This window comes from Gymnodraco acuticeps, unplaced genomic scaffold (assembly GCF_902827175.1).
Source record: "Gymnodraco acuticeps unplaced genomic scaffold, fGymAcu1.1, whole genome shotgun sequence".
Taxonomy (NCBI): Eukaryota; Metazoa; Chordata; class Actinopteri; order Perciformes; family Bathydraconidae; genus Gymnodraco; species Gymnodraco acuticeps.
Genome location: NW_022990981.1, coordinates 2,907,220 through 2,926,069, shown reverse-complemented (window position 1 = coordinate 2,926,069; position 18,850 = coordinate 2,907,220). Strand labels below are relative to the sequence as shown.

The 18,850-nt window shown below is 42.9% G+C and overlaps 1 protein-coding gene across 1 annotated transcript in view; it reads left to right on the top strand.

The window, feature by feature from the left end:
• hs2st1b (heparan sulfate 2-O-sulfotransferase 1b) overlaps positions 1-16,997 on the top strand; it is a 72,393-nt gene extending 55,396 nt beyond the window's left edge. Inside the window, exons 3-7 of the mRNA XM_034235704.1 lie at positions 14,143-14,228; positions 14,572-14,710; positions 15,546-15,643; positions 16,308-16,465; positions 16,771-16,997. Coding sequence (XP_034091595.1) covers positions 14,143-14,228; positions 14,572-14,710; positions 15,546-15,643; positions 16,308-16,465; positions 16,771-16,997 — 708 coding nt within the window. The remainder of the gene's footprint in view (positions 1-14,142; positions 14,229-14,571; positions 14,711-15,545; positions 15,644-16,307; positions 16,466-16,770) is intronic.
• Positions 16,998-18,850: the final 1,853 nt, after the last annotated feature.

Here is an 18,850-nt window from a genome sequence, read left to right as displayed (position 1 = left end):
GAAGTGTTGAACAGTGTCGTGTAAAGTAAAAATGCTCCGTCAACTATACATAAAAGTCAGAGCCACCTGTCCTCGGTGAAACCTCCTGACTACAGAACGTCTCTCATTATATGTGTTATAATGATTTTTATTGCTCGTTGTCTGATTATATAATCATATGCGCCGTCTGCTAGAGTCTGGTGATATGCTCTCCAGATTAACAGCAGCATGTAACATGCAGTGCCGATGCTCCATGGCGGAAGCTCCGGTAGAAATTGCCGGGATTCGCGTTTTTACCCCCTTAATGTCTGACCAATGGTTGAACATAATTTCCGTTCACATGACTTGTGTTTAAAGTTTATAGTCCGTTTGAGTTTTGCCCGTGTGAACGCAAACCAAACATTCTGAAAAATGAAACAATGTAACAAACTGTCGTCTGGTGCGCACCAGAGAAGTGGACTATTAGGTGTGAATACGACCTAAATCAGTTTTTTTTAAAAACAACTAATATCCGAATAACGAATTTGAAAAAAGAATATTCGGGTACAGCCCTAATTAGCACTAAGCGAAAGAGTGCTAATGCACTTGGCACATAACCAGTGGCGTTTCTATATGTACAAAAGTGGTGGGGCACAACAAACGTAGATGTCTATATATAAGCTTCTGCAGTGAGGTTCATGGCTGGCGAGGCACTGGCATTCCACTGACTCTTCAGGTTTACAAATATTATATTTTGACCTAAATCAAAATATAATATTATTTTCAAAAGCCTCTTTAGTCTGATGCTTCAATTAATTTTAAACAGACAGTTCAACAGAAGGATACCCAAAAAATGTAATTTTATCATTTAAATATTGAATTGTTCTCTCTTAGTAAGATCCCATTTTCAATAAAATGGTGGTCTTACCGTGACTTGAAGATTAAGTCCATTTGCCTATCCTTCTGGACAAAAATCTCTATTACTTTTTTGTAAAAGTCCTCCTTATCTTCTTGTAGTTTCAAAAGTCGAATCATAAATCTAAATGATGGATTTATGATTCGAAAATGATAAAAGTAGGGTAGACATGAGGATATTATCCAGTTGAACAAAACATACATTTATCTAACAGCTACGTTTCCCACAGATCTTATTTGGAAATATTTTCTAAAATCCTATGGAGAAATCTCATTGCTTTTTTGTGGAGGGAAGCCTGGTTTTAGGACGCGTCTCTCTCCTCCTCTTCACCTGCTCTTCACACACCACACTTTTCGCGGCACACGTACTTACAGCCAATCAGCTCTGAATTATGTGAGATGACGTATGGTGGGGATGGCAGCACTATGCCCCTATGGTCATTATTTTTTGCCACACACATTAAATAGGAAAATACTCTGAGCATGCGCAGTGTAGTTTTTACAGTCACCGTTCACTTAGACAGTGAGAGGGAGGGGCAGGATCGGGTTTTGTCCCACATGGCTCTAAACTAGGGCTGTCAAGTTAACGCGTTAATAACGTGTTAACGCAAAAAAAGATTAACGCCACTAACTATTTTAACGCGATTAACGCATGTGTATTTTTTTTCCTTGGCCGCCCCGTAGTTTCAGAGCGCATCGAGTTTAAAATACCATCTACAAGCTGATGCTGACAGCCCCGCTCCTGCCGCCCGCTTGTGGCAGACCACACTTCCACGCTCACCGGCAAGCACCGACTGGCTATTGGGAGGACCGGGAGGGTGTGTGTATGTGTGGCACGAGCGAGCGAGAGAGAGACCTTACGTGCATTGTTGTTGTTAGCATCTGGTGCTAGCTAGCTGCGCTAATGGATAGAAGGAGCTGTTTAAATGAAAACAGAGGAGCGAAATTTCGCCACAACTGCGCCGAGCACTTGACTTTATGCAGGCAGCCAGACAGTGGGACATTGTACGAGAAGTCAGCACACTCAGCATGGATAGTGCGCAACATGATTGCAGCGTCCAGGCAGCTCCCGTTCGAGCATATGCCTTGAGTTGCACATAGCGCCAACGATCCATCACACACACACACACACACACACACACACACACACACACACACACACACACACACACACACACACACACACACACACACACACACACACACACACACACACACACACACACACACACACACACACACACACACACACACACACACACACACACACACATTTGTACCATTTGTATTGTATTATTGTATGAGAGAGGTTCCAGGTTGAATTGAGGCGAATATTTGTAATGTTCAGAGGTTGTTGTGTTTAATATCCATGAGAATATTTGTCATTGTTGAAATGATAATAAACATTAGCATAAAGCATATTTGTCCACTCATATGTTGATAACAGTATTAACAACTTGAAAAATATTCCTCTAAGGTACATTTAGAACAAATAAAAAATGTGCGATTCATTTGCGATTAATCGCGATTAACTATGGACAATCATGCGATTACATATTTTAATCGCGATTAAAGATTTTAATCGACTGACAGCCCTACTCTAAACAGCTCAATAGGCACACACTGTAGACACTAATTAGAAGAACACAGACTAAAACAGCAATGTACAGACAAATCAGATGATTAAACATGATCTTAAAATATATTTTATATATATTTTAATTTATTTTTTGCATTTTGTTGTAATCATTATTTTAATACTTTCTGCTGACACTAGGTGGGGCTGTGCCCCTAATGACCAGTCGCCACTGCACATAACTCACGGTAGCAATCTTTTATACTTCATCGGATCTACACAAACAAGATATCATATGAAAGCTGAGATTCCACATATTCCAATGGTATACGTATCATCACTGCGCAAAACTCAGGGCAGCGAAGGCAAGCAAAGACAACACACATCTTAGCTTTACGGAGCCAAAACGGCAAATACGTCTTATCTTTGCTGTTTTCTGATCAAAAGTTGTGTTCAAGGGCATTAAAACGCATATAAACGCTGCTGAAGGTTAATCAAATGTCTCTGTGTCACTTTGAAAGGATCACTGGTAATCCATCATAACATTTATGTCAATAAGAGTAGTTTTCATATAGTGTATGAAATCATAGGCGGCGCGTGAGGCTCATGGTTGGGAAGGCTAAATAACTTTTTTTACCTGACGCTGCCCGACTCCGGCGTCTATAGAAAAGAGATCAACTCAGTGTGCGGAGTTTAAATCTCTCAAGTCATATGACAGGATAAAGGAAATACAGTTTAAACTGCCGTATGCAGAGAAGACGCCGACGTGTCGCACTTATCATTCATATTACATCATCAATCAGATCATTGATCATATAATATCATAATATATCATATATTTCCTTATCTGAGTCAGCTTCTCCAGCCGTATCTGGCCGTGCAACACTTACAGTGTCACATACTGTATGCAGAAGTATTATTTTAAGCAACACATTATGTTGACGAAACACTCGAGTCAAATGTAATTAAAGTCAGATCCACTCGTGTCTTAGACGTGAACGCGCTCTCAGCTGGTGAGAGAAACCCTGGCTTGATTTACCAAGTTGATAACCAGCATCGTAGGACCGCTTAGCGAGATCTCGTTTGTTAGTTTGTTGTTGTTAGTTGGTTTGTTACTCAAACTTATCCAGGGTATGTTGAACTGGCTTCGTAGTACAGGGCACAGGTGGCTAGCAGCGCTAATGTCAAAGACACAGATATTATACATTATATTTGTATTTTACCAGGATGCAGTGACACAAATATTTGGGAAGGCTTAGCCTTCCCTAGCCTACAGCACCTGCCGCCCCTGTATGAGAGCTTCCGGTTTTGGGCATGCTGGCTGCGCATCACTCTCATTCACCAATAGTAATGTTTAGATGGATTTAGGAACTCCATCTCGATTCTATTGGCTCTAACGATTCAAAAGTGGTGTCAATCATCCAAATCGACCGATGGGTTCCAGAGATATGGTAAATACACCCAAATGACCCCAGAGGTGTTTTTTTCTTTCTAAACCTCTCTAAAAAGCTCAAATTTCACTTGTTTTGCATCAATCTTGATACAGGGTACTTATTATAGTTGGGATTCCTAAAGGTTTTTGGCTACTATCCCATCATTCAAGAGTGGTCTTCACTATAAGTAATGGTTTTTTTTAAAGACGGAAACTATAATTTACATTTTTTTACTATGTTCAATCTGAATTGATTTAAAAATAAAAACATCTATATTGATTCTGACACTTCTACAGCCAACTCACAGGTGTATCATTGCTTTTAGAAAAAAGATTATTCATTTAGCCCTTTTTAGAAGTGAAGATATAGTCAATTGTTCTGGGCAAGTCATTTTTTTCGAAACTGAGGCCTGAAAAACAGGCTCAGGGCTTAACAAGTTAAAAAGCAAAGATAATAAAATAAACATTAAAAGACAAAACACATGAATAAAAGTTACAGTGCAGTGTAAGATATTAATAGTTCAATTAAAAGCAGCTGCAAAAAGAAAAGTCTTCAGCCTGGATTTAAAAGTAGTCAGAGTTGCAGCGGACCTACAGGTTTCTGGTAGTTTGTTCCAGATATTTGGAGCATAATAACTGAACGCTGCTTCTCCATGTTTACTTCTGACTGGTGACAGATAGCAGACCAGACCTGGTCCTGGAGTAATCTGCGGCCGCGAGCTGTTATGTGCCATCATGATGCGCATGGTGTTATTTTGTATATATATATTATAATGAAGCGCGAGCTGTGTGCTCGAGTCTTCCTGTCTGTCGGCTGAACTCTGCTGCTCCGCGATGAGGGTCTAACTTCAGCAGCTACATTACCTACGGGTGCGTTCGTTAACAGTAACTGTGCGGAGTCACTGTGGCACAGACTGTGGTGGTGAACAGCTGTTAGAGCGGGCCGTTCAGGTGTTCAGAGCAGAGCTCCCTGTCTGAGCGGCAGAGCGTGATGTGAACTGAAACTTTTTTCTGTCGCAATATTATTAAAGGAATCGTTGAGCTAGCTAACTAGCATACATTTTCACTATCTGCTAACGTCAGCTTTCAATCAAGCCAATTGCCTCTAGGAGGTGCTACAACAGCAAAACCAAAAGGTACATGTAACGTGACACTCCCCGCCTGGTATTGAACACAATAGCTCTATTGGAGAACAAACTACTGGGAGGTAAGTAACAGTCTGTGTGACCCCTACGGGGACATAAGCGCCACCACCTCTGTGATGGGACGGATGAAGGTCTTTGAGGCCCCTCCTCTGTCAACTTTAAGTTCCAACTTCCGGACCTTACCACCGCTTGCAGGAAACATTGTTGTAACCAGTGCCATGGGCTCCGGAATCCGGTTCACTTCTAGCTCCAAAAAATTGTCGGTCTAGAGGCAAGAGCTTCGGAGCTAAGAGGCGGCGTCGCTTACGTCTCTCTTAAGTCGAGGCGGGGGCAGGGGCAGATTCGTCATTGAAGTAGATGCTGAAGACCACAAAGAAGTCTTGCATTTCGCATGTGATGTTTGTAAAGTTCCAAGTAAAGTCGTCCCTTGTAAAGTCGTCCCTGGTAAAGTCGTCCGATGCCTTCCATTTCGTTTCGTAAGAGGATAAGCAAAGCGAACAGCGCTTCAATACAATCGGCCATTGTTGTTGTTGTCGATGTGAGGGATATCCGCGCGGTTTGGATTTTATGAAGCAGGCACGTAAACGGTGACGTCATGACGCAGCAGCGGCAGCTCTGGGCGGTGTGAACAGAGCAGGAGCAGAAAAGGGAAACCGGAGCTGAACCAGAAAAGCTCCTGCTCGGAGCTAGAAAGGGAAAAGCGCTGGTGTGAAAGCTGCATTTGAGGGACTCTGAAGAGTTGAGGGATGAAGCCAAGTTGAAGACCTCTCAAATTGCTGAGAGCCTCGGTTTCTGTTGCTGCATTCTGTGAATTGAGTTTGAACTTCTGCGTCAGAGTCTGGCTCTATGAGGTCATAAGATATTTCCACAAAAACGTTGTCCTCTGTACGTTGGAAGATCTTACTACCCAGTGAGTCGTCTTCGGTGCGCCAAGCTGAACCACTAGCGAGCTGTGAACTTTCCCACGTCAAAAGAACTGCGGACCCCATGTTTATTCTCAGCTAGTTTCTCTTTCGGAGTAAGATGGTTCAGACAGGGCATGAAGTGAGAGTGATGCCCTATCTCGAGGATGTGAGTGCGGAACACACTTGCATCTTTGGATTTGTGAGCTGAGCCTAGACAAGTTCGCCAATGATGACCCAGCCAAGATCCAAACGTTGGGCATATGGTGCCTCATTGCGTCCATTGTGCTGGTCTCTCACCTTGTGGACTTGTAGGACGTCCCGCCCAAGGAGAAGAAGGATCTGAGCCTCTGGATCAAGTTGTGGAATGTGCTGAGCAATGGAGTGGAGGTGAGTGTGACATTCAGCCACCTCTGGTGTAGGTATCTCTGACCTGTCTTTCGGGATGTAGTTGCCTTCTCTGAGAGTCGGGAGATTAATGCTGAGACTTCCATCTAAAGGTTGTGCAATGAAGCTTGTGGCTCTCCTTTCAGAAATCTCAGTGAGACCAGCGCATGTCTGCAGTGTGTAGGGAGTATCTGTGCCTTCAACACCAAAGAGGTCAAAGAACTCTGATCTGGCGAGTGATCGATTGCTCTGGTCATCAAGGATAGCGTAGAGTCTCACTGACCTGTCAGGTCGTCCCTTAGGATGCACTGTGATGAGACAGATCTTTGAGCAGGAGCGTGGCCCGTTGTTTTCTCCACAGACCTCCGTACACTTGGAGTTCACTGTTTGAGATGACTCGATGTCATCCTCCCCGCCGTTCTCTGACTCAGGGTTCTGGTTATGCCATGGAGCTGGCCCAGGATGAAGAGCTGCTATATGCTTGTTGCTGTTGCACTCTTTACATTGAACTGCAATATTACAGTCTTTTGCAAGATGTTTGCTAGAAGAACAACATCTAAAACATATGCCACCCTCCCTAAGAAATGCCTTGTGCTCTTCTGGTGTCTTGGTCCTAAAGCCTCTGCAATATTTAAGAGGGTGAGGCTTTTTGTGAATAGGACATTGCTTTTCGACATCGGGCTTGGCACTGGAAGTCTCTGTATTGTCAGAGTCAGACATAGAAGAGACCTCCGTCATGTGTGAGGAGATGAAGTTCTTAGAGCTGTCCATCTTCTTAACTGTGTTGTCCTGCTTCACTATTGCAACAGTTGAAGAAGACAGAAAGAAACTTGGGTCGTTACGGATCTAGGCCTCTCTGCAGAAGAAGTCAGCAAAGTAGGTGAATGGGGGGAAATGCACATGGTTCTGCTCTTTGTACATACTCCCATGAGACATCCATTTATCCTGAAGGTTGAATGGCAACTTTTTCACAATAGGGTTCATGCCTCTTGAGGTGTCTAAGCAAGATAGCCCAGGTAGATTGCTTTCTTGCTGTGCTGATACTAGCTCGCCAAGCTCTCTGAGCTTCACAGGATCTCTGTTATTGATCTTAGGGAACTGCTCCACTCTGTCGAAGAGAGCCTTCTCGATCATTTCTGGTGACCCGTAACAGTCCTGAAGACGAGACCATGCCATAATTAAGCCTTGAGCTGAGTCGTTGACATGGACAGCTCGAATCCTCTTAGCGTGTGCTGAAGACTGGGGGCCAAGCCATTTTATTAGTAGATCAAGCTCTTCACTGCATGTAAGATCTGTACCTTTATTGCAGTTCAGGAAGCTTGACTTCCATGACCAGTAGCTTTCAGGTCAGTCGTCGAAAATGGTGAGACTGGAGGTAAGCAGTTCTCGTCGAGCGAGGAATCTAGCTACATCACCGAACCCTGAGTGGTCAACAGAGAGAGATTGTGGAGAGTGGACGAGAGTGGCTGATGTGAGCCCATGGGGTAGGAGCCATCAGGGTTAGCATCAGAGCCCGGCTTTATTAGCTGGGATGGTAACATATGTGTTATTTTCCTGTTAAGGGCACTCTCAGAGTGATCAAAAACAACATTATTGAGAGCAGTAGGATTGTGTGGCTGAGGCTGATGATGTGCAAGATCTACGAGTGCATGCTGCGAGGCAGCTTTAGAATTACACTGAACGTACTCGCTAGTTCTTTCGTGAGGAGATTGATGTGGAAGAGATCCAAGGTTTGAGCCTCTGGAGCCTCCGTCTATTTGTTCTGCTGCAGACTCGAGGGCATCAGCCTCTGCTTCTGCTGCTGCAATCTCTTTGTCTAGCTTTAGCGTAGCAAGAGCTGCATCTATCCAAGCCTTTTCCATTAAAAGCTCATTTTCTTTCCAAGCCTTTTCCATTAAAAGCTCATTTTCTTTCTGAACGAAAGCTGCACAGGCTCGTGCAGCTAGAACTTTAGCTCGTGCTTTAGCTGCAGCTAAGCTAGCTGATGATGTTTTGGAACTTGAGTTGGATCTACCAGCTGCAGACCTGATCTGAAAGCTCCTGTCTGATGATGGACCCGCCTGTTGCTCTTCTGTGTGAGGTGTAGCATCCATCATGTAGCTTTAAGGGAATTTCATTATGGCACAGTTGAAGTTGCTTTGAAGAAACCTCTCTTGTTTACGAAGGCGTCTGCTGTGTAGAACCCGCTGTGATGCTGTTTTTTCACTATTCTGGCCCCATGGCACGTAGCAATGATGTATACATCGCCAGATAGTTAAACATGTTATTGTAGTAATCTTGTGAAACTGAAAGTAAAAAGTACAAAGCTTTGCAATCAATATAATGACATGTTACAAAATATAAACATAAATGAAATCTATAAATATAGATGAATCATTAAACTTGCAAACAATGCCTCTCCAAAGTCTACATGAGCAGATGGAGCCGGATGTGAGGAGAGGAGCAGATATACAGGAGATACAACATGTGGCTCTCTTTGTTTGTTTGTAGCCTTTATTTAACCAGGTGAAGCCCCTTGAGATCAAAAGATCTCTTTTTCAAGGGTGACCTGCAGGACATTAGTTACACATGTAACATAAAAACAACAGAACAACAATAAGGATGACAAACAACATAATGTACAGGGTACAGTTTACAAACTCTATTTACAGAGACAGGTACCATGAGTATCAAACAGCATGTCACCCAGCTGAGTTTTAAAATGATGCAGGGGCACCAAAGTGCTCAGTTTTAAACATGTTTGCAGACTGTTCCAATTTAGTGGAGCTGCACAACTAAAAGCTTTCTTCCCTAAGACAGTCCTAGCACTTGGCACATTTAATAAAACAACATCATGAGATCTCAGGCAATATGTACTTTCAATTTGTCGAGAGATCAGAGAGCAGATATAAAAAGGTAGTTTACCCAACATGGCTTTATAGATGAACATGTACCAATGACTGAGCCTCCGTACAGTTAGTGAAGGCAGACCTGCCTTGGCATACAGGGTACAGTGATGAGTAAGTGCTTTACAGTTAGTAACAAATCTCAGGGCACTGTGATAGGCGGCATCTAACTTTTCCAGGCAATGGGCAGGTGCATTCATATAGATCAAATCACCATAGTCCCAGCACAGGTAAAAAGGTCACAGTGACTAGCCTTTTCCTGGCTTCAAAAGAGAAACAGGACTTGTTTCTGAAAAGAAACCTAGTCTAACCCTCAGCTTTTTAAGCAGGTTATTGACATGAAGTTTAAAAGTAAGACAATCATCAAGCCAGATACCTAGGTATTTATAACAGGTAACCACTTCAAGTACTTGTCCTTGCATAGTAACAATATCCAAAACAGGCTCTGGTGTCTTTTTAGCTTTTGAAAATAGCATTACCTTGGTTTTATCAACATTTAAAATAAGCTTAAGTTCAGCAAGCTGAGTCTGAATAATGTTAAAAACAGTCTGTAATTTAACACCAGCCTCCTTAATGGAGGGACCTGCACAATACATCACGGTATCATCAGCATAAAAATGTAAAGTAGCTTCATCCACATTTTCACCTAAACTGTTGATATATATGGAGAATAAAAGTGGACCTAAAACAGAACCTTGAGGAACACCATAAGCAATGTTTAACCACTCAGAAGACAGCCCATCAAAGTGAACACATTGGGACCTTTCAGAGAGGTAGTTCACAAACCAACCCACTGCATGGCTGGATATGCCGATACTGAGTAGCCTCTGCTTTAAGATGCGATGATCGACGGTATCAAACGCTTTGGAAAGGTCAATAAATAGAGCTGCACAACTCTGTTTATTGTCTAAAATACTCGTAATGTCATTCACCACTTTCATTGTGGTAGTGATGGTGCTATGTTGTTTTCTGAAGCCTGACTGATGTTTAGACAGGATAACATTTTTACATAAAAACTCCTTTACCTGTTCACTCACTAGGCGTTCGAGCACCTTCGCCAGAACTGACAATTTAGAGATTGGCCTATAGTTATTTAAAATAGTTGCCTCCCCTCCTTTTAGTAAAGGCAAGACATAAGCTGACTTCCATACTTTTGGAATTGCATTTGTGCTGAGGGAGAGGTTAAAAAGAGTAGTAAGAGGAAGAGCAATAACATCTGCAGCTATCTTTAAAAAGAAAGGTTCTACGTTGTCCGGGTCAGCCGGTTTCTTAGGATCTAGCTTAGATAAGGCTTCATGAACAACATTGACAGTAAAAGGAGTAAAACTGAAAGGGTTTTCCAGACCACATTGTTCAGAGTCACGGATTGGGGTTGTTCACAGAAGCAGAGTTAGTCACAGAATCAAACATAGAACCGCAGGACACAAAATGCTCATTATAAGCAATTTAACATAGTGGCCCTGTCCGATATAGTGCCAGATGCTGTGGTAAGGCACGGAGGTAGCTCATTACGGATCTCACCGGTGGATATCGATTTTATTGCTTTCCAAAATTTCCTAGGATTATTTAGGTTTTCTGTGGTAACTGACAAATAGTACTTCGACTTTGCACTTTTGACATTTGAAGTGAAGCTATTCCTTAGCTGCCTAAAACGCAGCCATTCTACCTCTGAGCCTGATTGCCTAGCCTTTGCCCAGGCCTTGTTTCTCTCATGAAGGAGACTAGACAGCTCAGCAGAAAACCAAGGATTGTCTCGTCCCTTTACTCTAAATGTACGCAGGGATGCATGTCTATCAATGATCTCCATAAAACCAAGATAAAAATAAGACCATGCGGTTTCCACATCAGCACACAGATCGATTTTACCCCAATCAAAATCAAACAGATCATGCACAAAACCCTGCTCAACAAAATGTTTTTTGTCTCTTAATGATAATGCGAGGTTTAACCTTTTGGACCTTAGTGTCCCTAATTGTGGCTACAACACAGTGATCACTCAGATCATTTGCAAATACTCCCACAGATGAATATTTATGGGGAACATTAGTTAAAATGAGATCAATTAGGGAGGATTTATTAGGGGACTTAATATTTGGGCGAGAAGGACTGTCAACAATCTGAGTAACATTCAAAGAGATACAAAGGTTTTTAAAATCCTCTGACACTGCAGTTAACCAGTCCCAGTTAAAATCTCCAAGTAGCACTAATTCCTTGTAGTCTAGTTGTGATAAAAGATTTGCTAGTGAAGACAAGGAGTCTTTGACAGCTGAGGGGGGTCTGTAACAACTCACTACCATGACCTGTTGACCCTTTGCCACTTCTATATTTATGGCTAAAAATTCAAATTGCTTACTGATCGATTTGGAAACTAATGTGGTTACACTGAACTTATTCTTAACATAAATGGCAACGCCACCACCTTTATTAGGCCGGTCGGTACGATACACATTAAAACCATTTAAGGCAATGTCAGAGGCCAAAATAGATTTGTTTAGCCATGTTTCTGATAAAACAATGACGTCAGCGTCAGTCGATTTTGCCCAGATACGGAGAAAATCTAGTTACCTAACAGACTGCGCACATTCAAGTGGATGAAACCCAACCCAGACCTAGCTTTAAAATCAGCAGGAGTAGCGATCTGACTACTACTACTGGGCGGACCAGGGTTAGGTTGTACATTTCCTGACAGTAATAACAACAACAAAAACAGGCATCTTTTCCTCTTAAACGACACAAATACATTGTCATCTAATTTAGAAACACCGGAAAAGTCTGCGAGAGTGTGATTAGAGCTTAAGAAGCAGTCCTGAAGAACCATCATCGCAGGAAAATAAAAAAGACAAACATATTTTGTCGAGCAGATTGACTGTGACAAGGCAACCGGTAATTGTTTGAGCAACACATCCGAACCTTTGCAGGGGATGCCCACTGCGGGTGGCAGAACAGACCTGAATCCAGTAGTCTTCTCAGAATGACTAGAGATCTTCTCACAGTCCAAAACAGTTAACAGGCACAGCAGAATCCCAATATGGGCCATTTTCCCAGACCAGCACACAGAATCTGCGATGTTCCTGGAGCAAAATCAGCACAGCAGCAAAGGACAGGCGAAAGCAGCAGCGTGGAAGCGCTCCGGTCCCTCCGTGGTATCCCCGGGGTGAAAGCATGCCTCTGCAACAGCAGAACCAGGACAGGTGGAAAGCAGGCCCCAGCGGTGGTAAAATCCTCCTCCGCACAGCAGCACACGCCCGGTGGAAGCAGGCCAAGCCCGAAGCGTGGATCCACTCCGTCTCTCCGCGACGACTCCGGGGTAAAAACCTCTCCAGTACAGCCGTATTCTACAGGTGGGAGCAGGCCTCCGTAGATCGCAGATCGCAGGCAGCAAACAGGTGGAGCCGCTCCGTCTCTTCGCGACGAGCAGGCCTCCGTAAATCGCAGATCGCATGCAGCAACAGGTGGAGCCGCTCCGTCTCTTTGCGACGTCTCCGGAGGAAAAACACCTCAGTACAGCCGCACTCGACAGGTGGGAGTAGGCCTCCACAGTTCGCAGACAACTAAAACTACTACTTGTATAAGCAGGGATGGCTAAAAGTTTGTAAGCAGGAGAGCTAGATGCTAACAGATGCTAACAGATGCTAACAGATGCCAGATGCTAACAGGTAAGTGCGAGCCTGTAGAAATTGCGACTGCCTCCAATGACATTACATTACGTCCTTTACGAAACTAACTAACTTACAAAGCTTAAGATGGAAACATTTAAGGTTAACTTCGACCTCAGGGGTGGCCTTACTATGGAGGAGTGGATTGAGCAGTGCCTATCTCCAGAAAAAAAAAGCACCTAAACGATGACATGCAGAGCTATGTGAAGAGCAGGTAGACCAACTGGAAAACAACCGAATCGAACCATTCAAAAGCTTTCTGATGCGGGTCTTGAAACAAAGCAGAGAAATGATGACCGTTAGTGGCCACAGGTGCGAAAGCTCTCTCCAGAGCTACAGGAAGCCAAAAGCTTCTAGCTTGTCTGTCAGAAAAACATGGCCGCTGACCTTTCAACTCAGTCATGTGACTATGTAATGTGACCTCTACTGGCCAATGAAAACACAAACAGCCAAAAATAGCATGAATATGCTGCAATCAAGCCAATTGCCTCTAGGAGGTGCTATAACAGCAAAACCAAACGTACATGTAACGTGACAAGTATGATCATCAAAATATAGGGAAAGTAGCGACAGCAAAAGTAGTCATTGTGCAGATTGGTCCATTTCAGAATAATATATATGATATGTTTTATAATGATTGATCAAGAAAGTGTTCTCAAAGCTGGTAAAGGTGCAGCTAGTTTGAATGACTGCAGGGTAGCTTGTGGATTTACTCCAGGTGTAACTAAAGTCTGATTTAACACTTGATTAGATTTGACATTATTCATCCACATCTGTGAAGTCACTAAAGGTATTAGATACATGTAGTGGAGGAAAAGTACACCATTTACCTCTCAAGTATCTCAAAATTGTACCCAAGTATAGTACTTGAATTTATGAACTTAGTTACTTTACACCTGTGGCTATAAAGATAGAAAGACTAAGCCTTGCATGAAAATACATTTTCAAAATGCTCAACAGTGCTGCCAAAATTATAAACTGACTGCTACACAATTAAAATAAATGCTTTTATATATTTCTATTAGATGTGACTCTTTGGCGTTTCTGTTATTATTAACACTGCTGCTTTAGTTGACTGCTAAAATCATCTGTTATTCCTAGCCGATATTCCGAGGGGGCGGGGGACTCGGATCATTGTCACCTTTTTCATACCTGATGAGTTTGCATCCCTGGTTCAGAACAGTCAGCCTTTTTTCCTGTCCCTGTGTTTGTGCTCTGTTCTTGCTGTTTTTATTAGCTTTTCTCCCTAATGCTCTGTAATTATTTCCCATTATCTTTGTGAACAGGTGCGCTTTGTCTGGAACGTCACCTCCTGGAGAGAGATGAAGCCGGGCTTCTACCACGGCCATGTAGCTTATCTGGACTTCTCCAAGTAAAGCCCTTCATTTCCTGTAATAGCATTAATATCCAGATTAGTGACAACAGTTTGCAGAGCAGATAAAAGGGAGGTCATGTATTGATTGCTAACGTGTGCTTTAGTGTTGATTAATAGCATTGTTGTCCTTATCTCCCTGACACTATCATTGCAGTGATCACAGGTAATTATCCTAATGGTGCAGGAGAGAGTCTGGTAGCTCCACTGATGGAAAAGCCTTTCTTCAGTGCAATAAGCAGAATAAATTAGGCGGCAGTTTCATGATGCAGTCTTTTAGGCTTGAAATCCTGAAGTGTCTGTTCAATACAAATAAAGTGTTAACCCCTTTATTTTTCTTTAGATATGGAGTGCAGGGTAAGCCAATGTATATTAATGTGGTGCGGGACCCCATCGAGCGCCTGGTGTCGTATTACTACTTTCTGCGCTTTGGAGACAACTACAGACCCGGGCTCCGACGAAGGAAACAAGGAGACAAAAAGGTGTTTATTTAGAGCTCTTCAGAGTTTGGCATGGGATTATTTCAGATTATTTGCGTTTCTTCATGCAGCTGGATGAATATATTTCAATACAGTACTTTGGATCCAAGATAAATATATTTTGTGCAATGGAATTTGCAATAAATTGATGAAAAAGATGCCGAAATAACTACTATTATGATGCATGTTTGTAAAAAACTCCTGAATCATGCTGCATAAGGTCTGTCTGCAAGACGACAACATTTTAAAATGCTCGTATTCTGAATTCAGTTAGGGCTATGCTTAAATTGTAGCTGTGCAATCAACACCCAAACTGAATCACCTTAAATTAGGCATAAATGCCGGAATTATTGTGAATGTTAGCGGTTTGACCCACGCGTCAGCAGTTTACAAAAAGTGACAAAGCAGCAACCTGAGTAAGTTATTCATAATTTACATAAACATTGAATGCAATAGTCTACCTTCTCTTTCAGTCTCTCTCACACAACACGAGCCACGATACATTCCACTTGTCTTGTCTCTTTGTCTCAGTCATGTCTCTGTCATTTACACATACTGTGTGTCTTTAAAATAATGTAAACTACATTTAGGATGTTTATTATTGATGACAGGTGTCCACGGACTGCTAAAATCAAACGTTCTTCCGTTTCTGATTCATTGACATTAGGCTGTCAAAGGCTTTCACGATGCAGCATCAGAAGAATGTTTTTACATTTTTACCCTGACAAAAACTGTGCTTGTTGGGTGTGCACACACACTTAAATAAGCTTGTTTTTCCCATGACCCTTTGCTAGACTGCACAGAATCATTGATAGAATGTGTTTGTGTTGTTTCTCAGACCTTTGATGAGTGTGTGTCATCGGGGAGGTCGGACTGTGCTCCTGAGAAGCTGTGGCTACAGATCCCCTTCTTCTGTGGACACCATTCAGAGTGCTGGTGAGTGACAGAATGTTAGTTTGATGCTGTGCATTACAGCGGAAAAAAGAATTGTCAACTTTATTGTTTGCTATTTTCCAAATGCAAGCCTGAGATTTAAAAATAAAACAATCAAGGTGTTTTTAACAACCTGCAAGTAAGTGTTTAGGTAAGAGGCTGTTAATTACCACTGCTATCTCTGTACATTCACAGTTGATGCAGGTACAGCATTATCATTCATTTAGAACGGTCAACAGCTGTTGGCCAAAAAAAAAAGTGAAAGTTGAAACTTATTATAAAGCTCTGTTAAGCTTCAGATCCAAGTTAGAGATCCCTCTAGCATTACGATAGTGGATGGTCTTTACACAAGTCTGCGCTCCCTTATAGTTCTCTTTAAAGTTCTTAAAATGAGCAACACCCATCACATTATTTCCATAGTGATTTAAAACACCATTATGAAATGAAGGTACAGCTGCTTTACTGAATGCAAATAAAGAGACGCTGAGCATCTGCATTACTATATTTGATTCAGTGAATGCATAATCAACGTAAGATTGTGATTTCTCTTATTACAATTTGGTTTAATGTAGACCACAAATATAGAAACAGAAATTGCAGTATTTCTCAGCAGCGAATCATTGACTTCTCCCTACAGAGTTAGAGATGTTTTATGCTGTTGTTGCAGGGATGCTGGCAGTAGATGGGCCCTGGAGCAGGCCAAGTACAACCTGGTGAACGAGTACCTGCTGGTGGGGGTCATGGAGGAGCTGGAGGACTTCATCATGATCCTGGAGGCTGCGCTGCCTCGCTTCTTCAAGGGAGCCACGGAGCTCTACAGAACAGGTAGTAGCTCACACACTTCACACACACCTCACAAACACACACCTCACACACACCCCACACACACCTCACACACACCCCCCCACACCCCACCCCATGCATCAGGGACGTAGCATTTATTGTGTGACACTCAGACAGTGAAAGACGGTAGACGAGCCTCCAGCGGGGGGGGGGGGGCGCACATCTGCTGAAGTGAAGCCGTGAAGCCGTGCTTCAGTTTACTCTGGCTTTGTAAGAATAAAAGCATATCTGCTTGGATGTTACTGATTTTTTTTAATCTGACATCAAACCTCCTCCTGTTCCTCCAGGCAAGAAGTCCCATCTGCGAAAGACCTCTGAAAAGAAGCCCCCCAGCAAAGAGACGATCGCCACGCTGCAGCAGTCGGACATCTGGAAAATGGAAAATGAGTTTTACGAGTTTGCACTGGAACAGTTTCAGTTTGTGCGCGCTCACGCCGTCAGGGAGAAAGACGGAGAGCTGTACGTCCTGGCTCAGAGCTTCTTCTACGAGAAGATCTACCCCAAAGTCAGCTAAGAGCCGGAGGAAGAGGGGGATGGGGGGGGGCCGCATGGGGGCTTTCCACTACCCCAAACAGCATTTCCGCCATTATTCAGCTCGGAACGCCCTGAACTCGAGCCGAGGGCATCCAAAACATTTTATAATTCGAGAGAAGATCGAGAGTTTTTATCGCTTGAAATGACGAAAAGGAAAAAGGACAAGGACATCCCTCTGTTGGAGGGGCAAAGGAGTCAACACGGAACGTGCACGATTTGGACGCGATGAGGGGGGGGGTGCTAGTGGAGCACGCGCGTGAGCTGCGAGTGCCGGAGCCTCGCAGCGGCCAAAACTGAGGCTCCGTGGTAAACTGTGGTAACATGAAGAGAGCCGAGTCAAATGATCCGACTTACTAACGTAAAGAGATAGTATCTATAAGGGACGGCTCAATTCAAAATCCCCCCCCACTCTCGTGGTGGACGCCCTCTCAGCCCTGGTCTGGCGGAAACACTGACCCCAAAGTCTTCACACTGGGAGGAGGTCTATCACATGATGCTGGTGGATGTGTCTCATTCAGTGGACTTGTATAAGGAATCCTATTTTGTATTGCTGCAGTTTGAGAGAACGTGGATACAAACTGCGTGTGAACGGTGAGAAAGAGTTTAAATCAAGAGCAGGGGAAATTATTACTGGATCTGATCATCTCCAAACCCAAACACTCATCAAGTTCATTTGGCTTTTTACAAGTGGAGCGTCAAGATAAAAGCAGCATTCCTCAACTAGTTTAAAACCACTTCTGACTGCTTTGAGAAAGAAACCGATCTGTATTAATTTTTGCAAACTTTTTCGGTGCACACATTGTAAAACTGTAAAAAATAAATAATCCAAGCTGCGGTTGTATATACATATATATATATATATATATATATATATATATATATATATATAGTATTAACATGCAGGAAACATGTTTTTGGACCAAATGGTGACAAATAAGACTGGACCATTGCATCCTTTGGTGCGTGACGAGTATTTCTCTTTATTCCTCTGAGATGTTCTCAATTTGAAGACACGTTGAACACATACCAGTCTTTTATTACACAGATGATGTCATCTCTGATATGGAGCCTGTGAGGAGCAGGAGACGGTAATAATGAGGAGAGGGTCTTCAGAATAATTTGAGTGCAGGGTTTACAGGGGAGGGGCAGAGCTGATAGTGCCTTTTTATTACAATGTTTTCTTACAATCGTTTTCAATTAAATCCCAAATCATGTTTTCTCTTTTTTTGTGTTTTCATATGAACCACAGTTCCTGTTTCTCTATTGTCACATTCCATTTACAAACTGAACATAAAAAGTGAACAGCACAGTTCTGACTCAAGGTCCAGTGGTTCCTAAGCTAAAGGAGGTTATAAAGGAAGTTTGAAACCTCCTTTCCTATCATCTAGAGCAGGGATGGGCAAATGGCGGCCCAGGGGCCGCATGCGGCCCCCACCTCCTCTTTTTGCGGCCCTCAGATTAATTTATAAACAACGTAATTAATTAAAAAAAATTAAAAAAGTGTTTTAAGGGGAAGCGGCGCTGAGGAACAGCAGGTTGACAGGTGTCTGTGTTGACATTCCCCTTATTGTGCGTCAGCTGAGACAGGCTACAAGTGTCTTAGCTAGGTTCAAGTTAGACAACTAATGTCTGGGTTACGGCCCGTCCACACAGCGGCGTGCGTTGAAGCTTTAACGCTTCTGCACATTCACTTTGAATGGGGTGACGTCACGCTTTGCCGAACTGCATTGTGGTTCCGTCCAGGGCTCTCGACTAACTTTTTTCCCCATCCTCCCGGAACCGTCCCGAAATACAATCTAAGCCGTCCCGAAATTAATGTGGACCGTCCCGAAT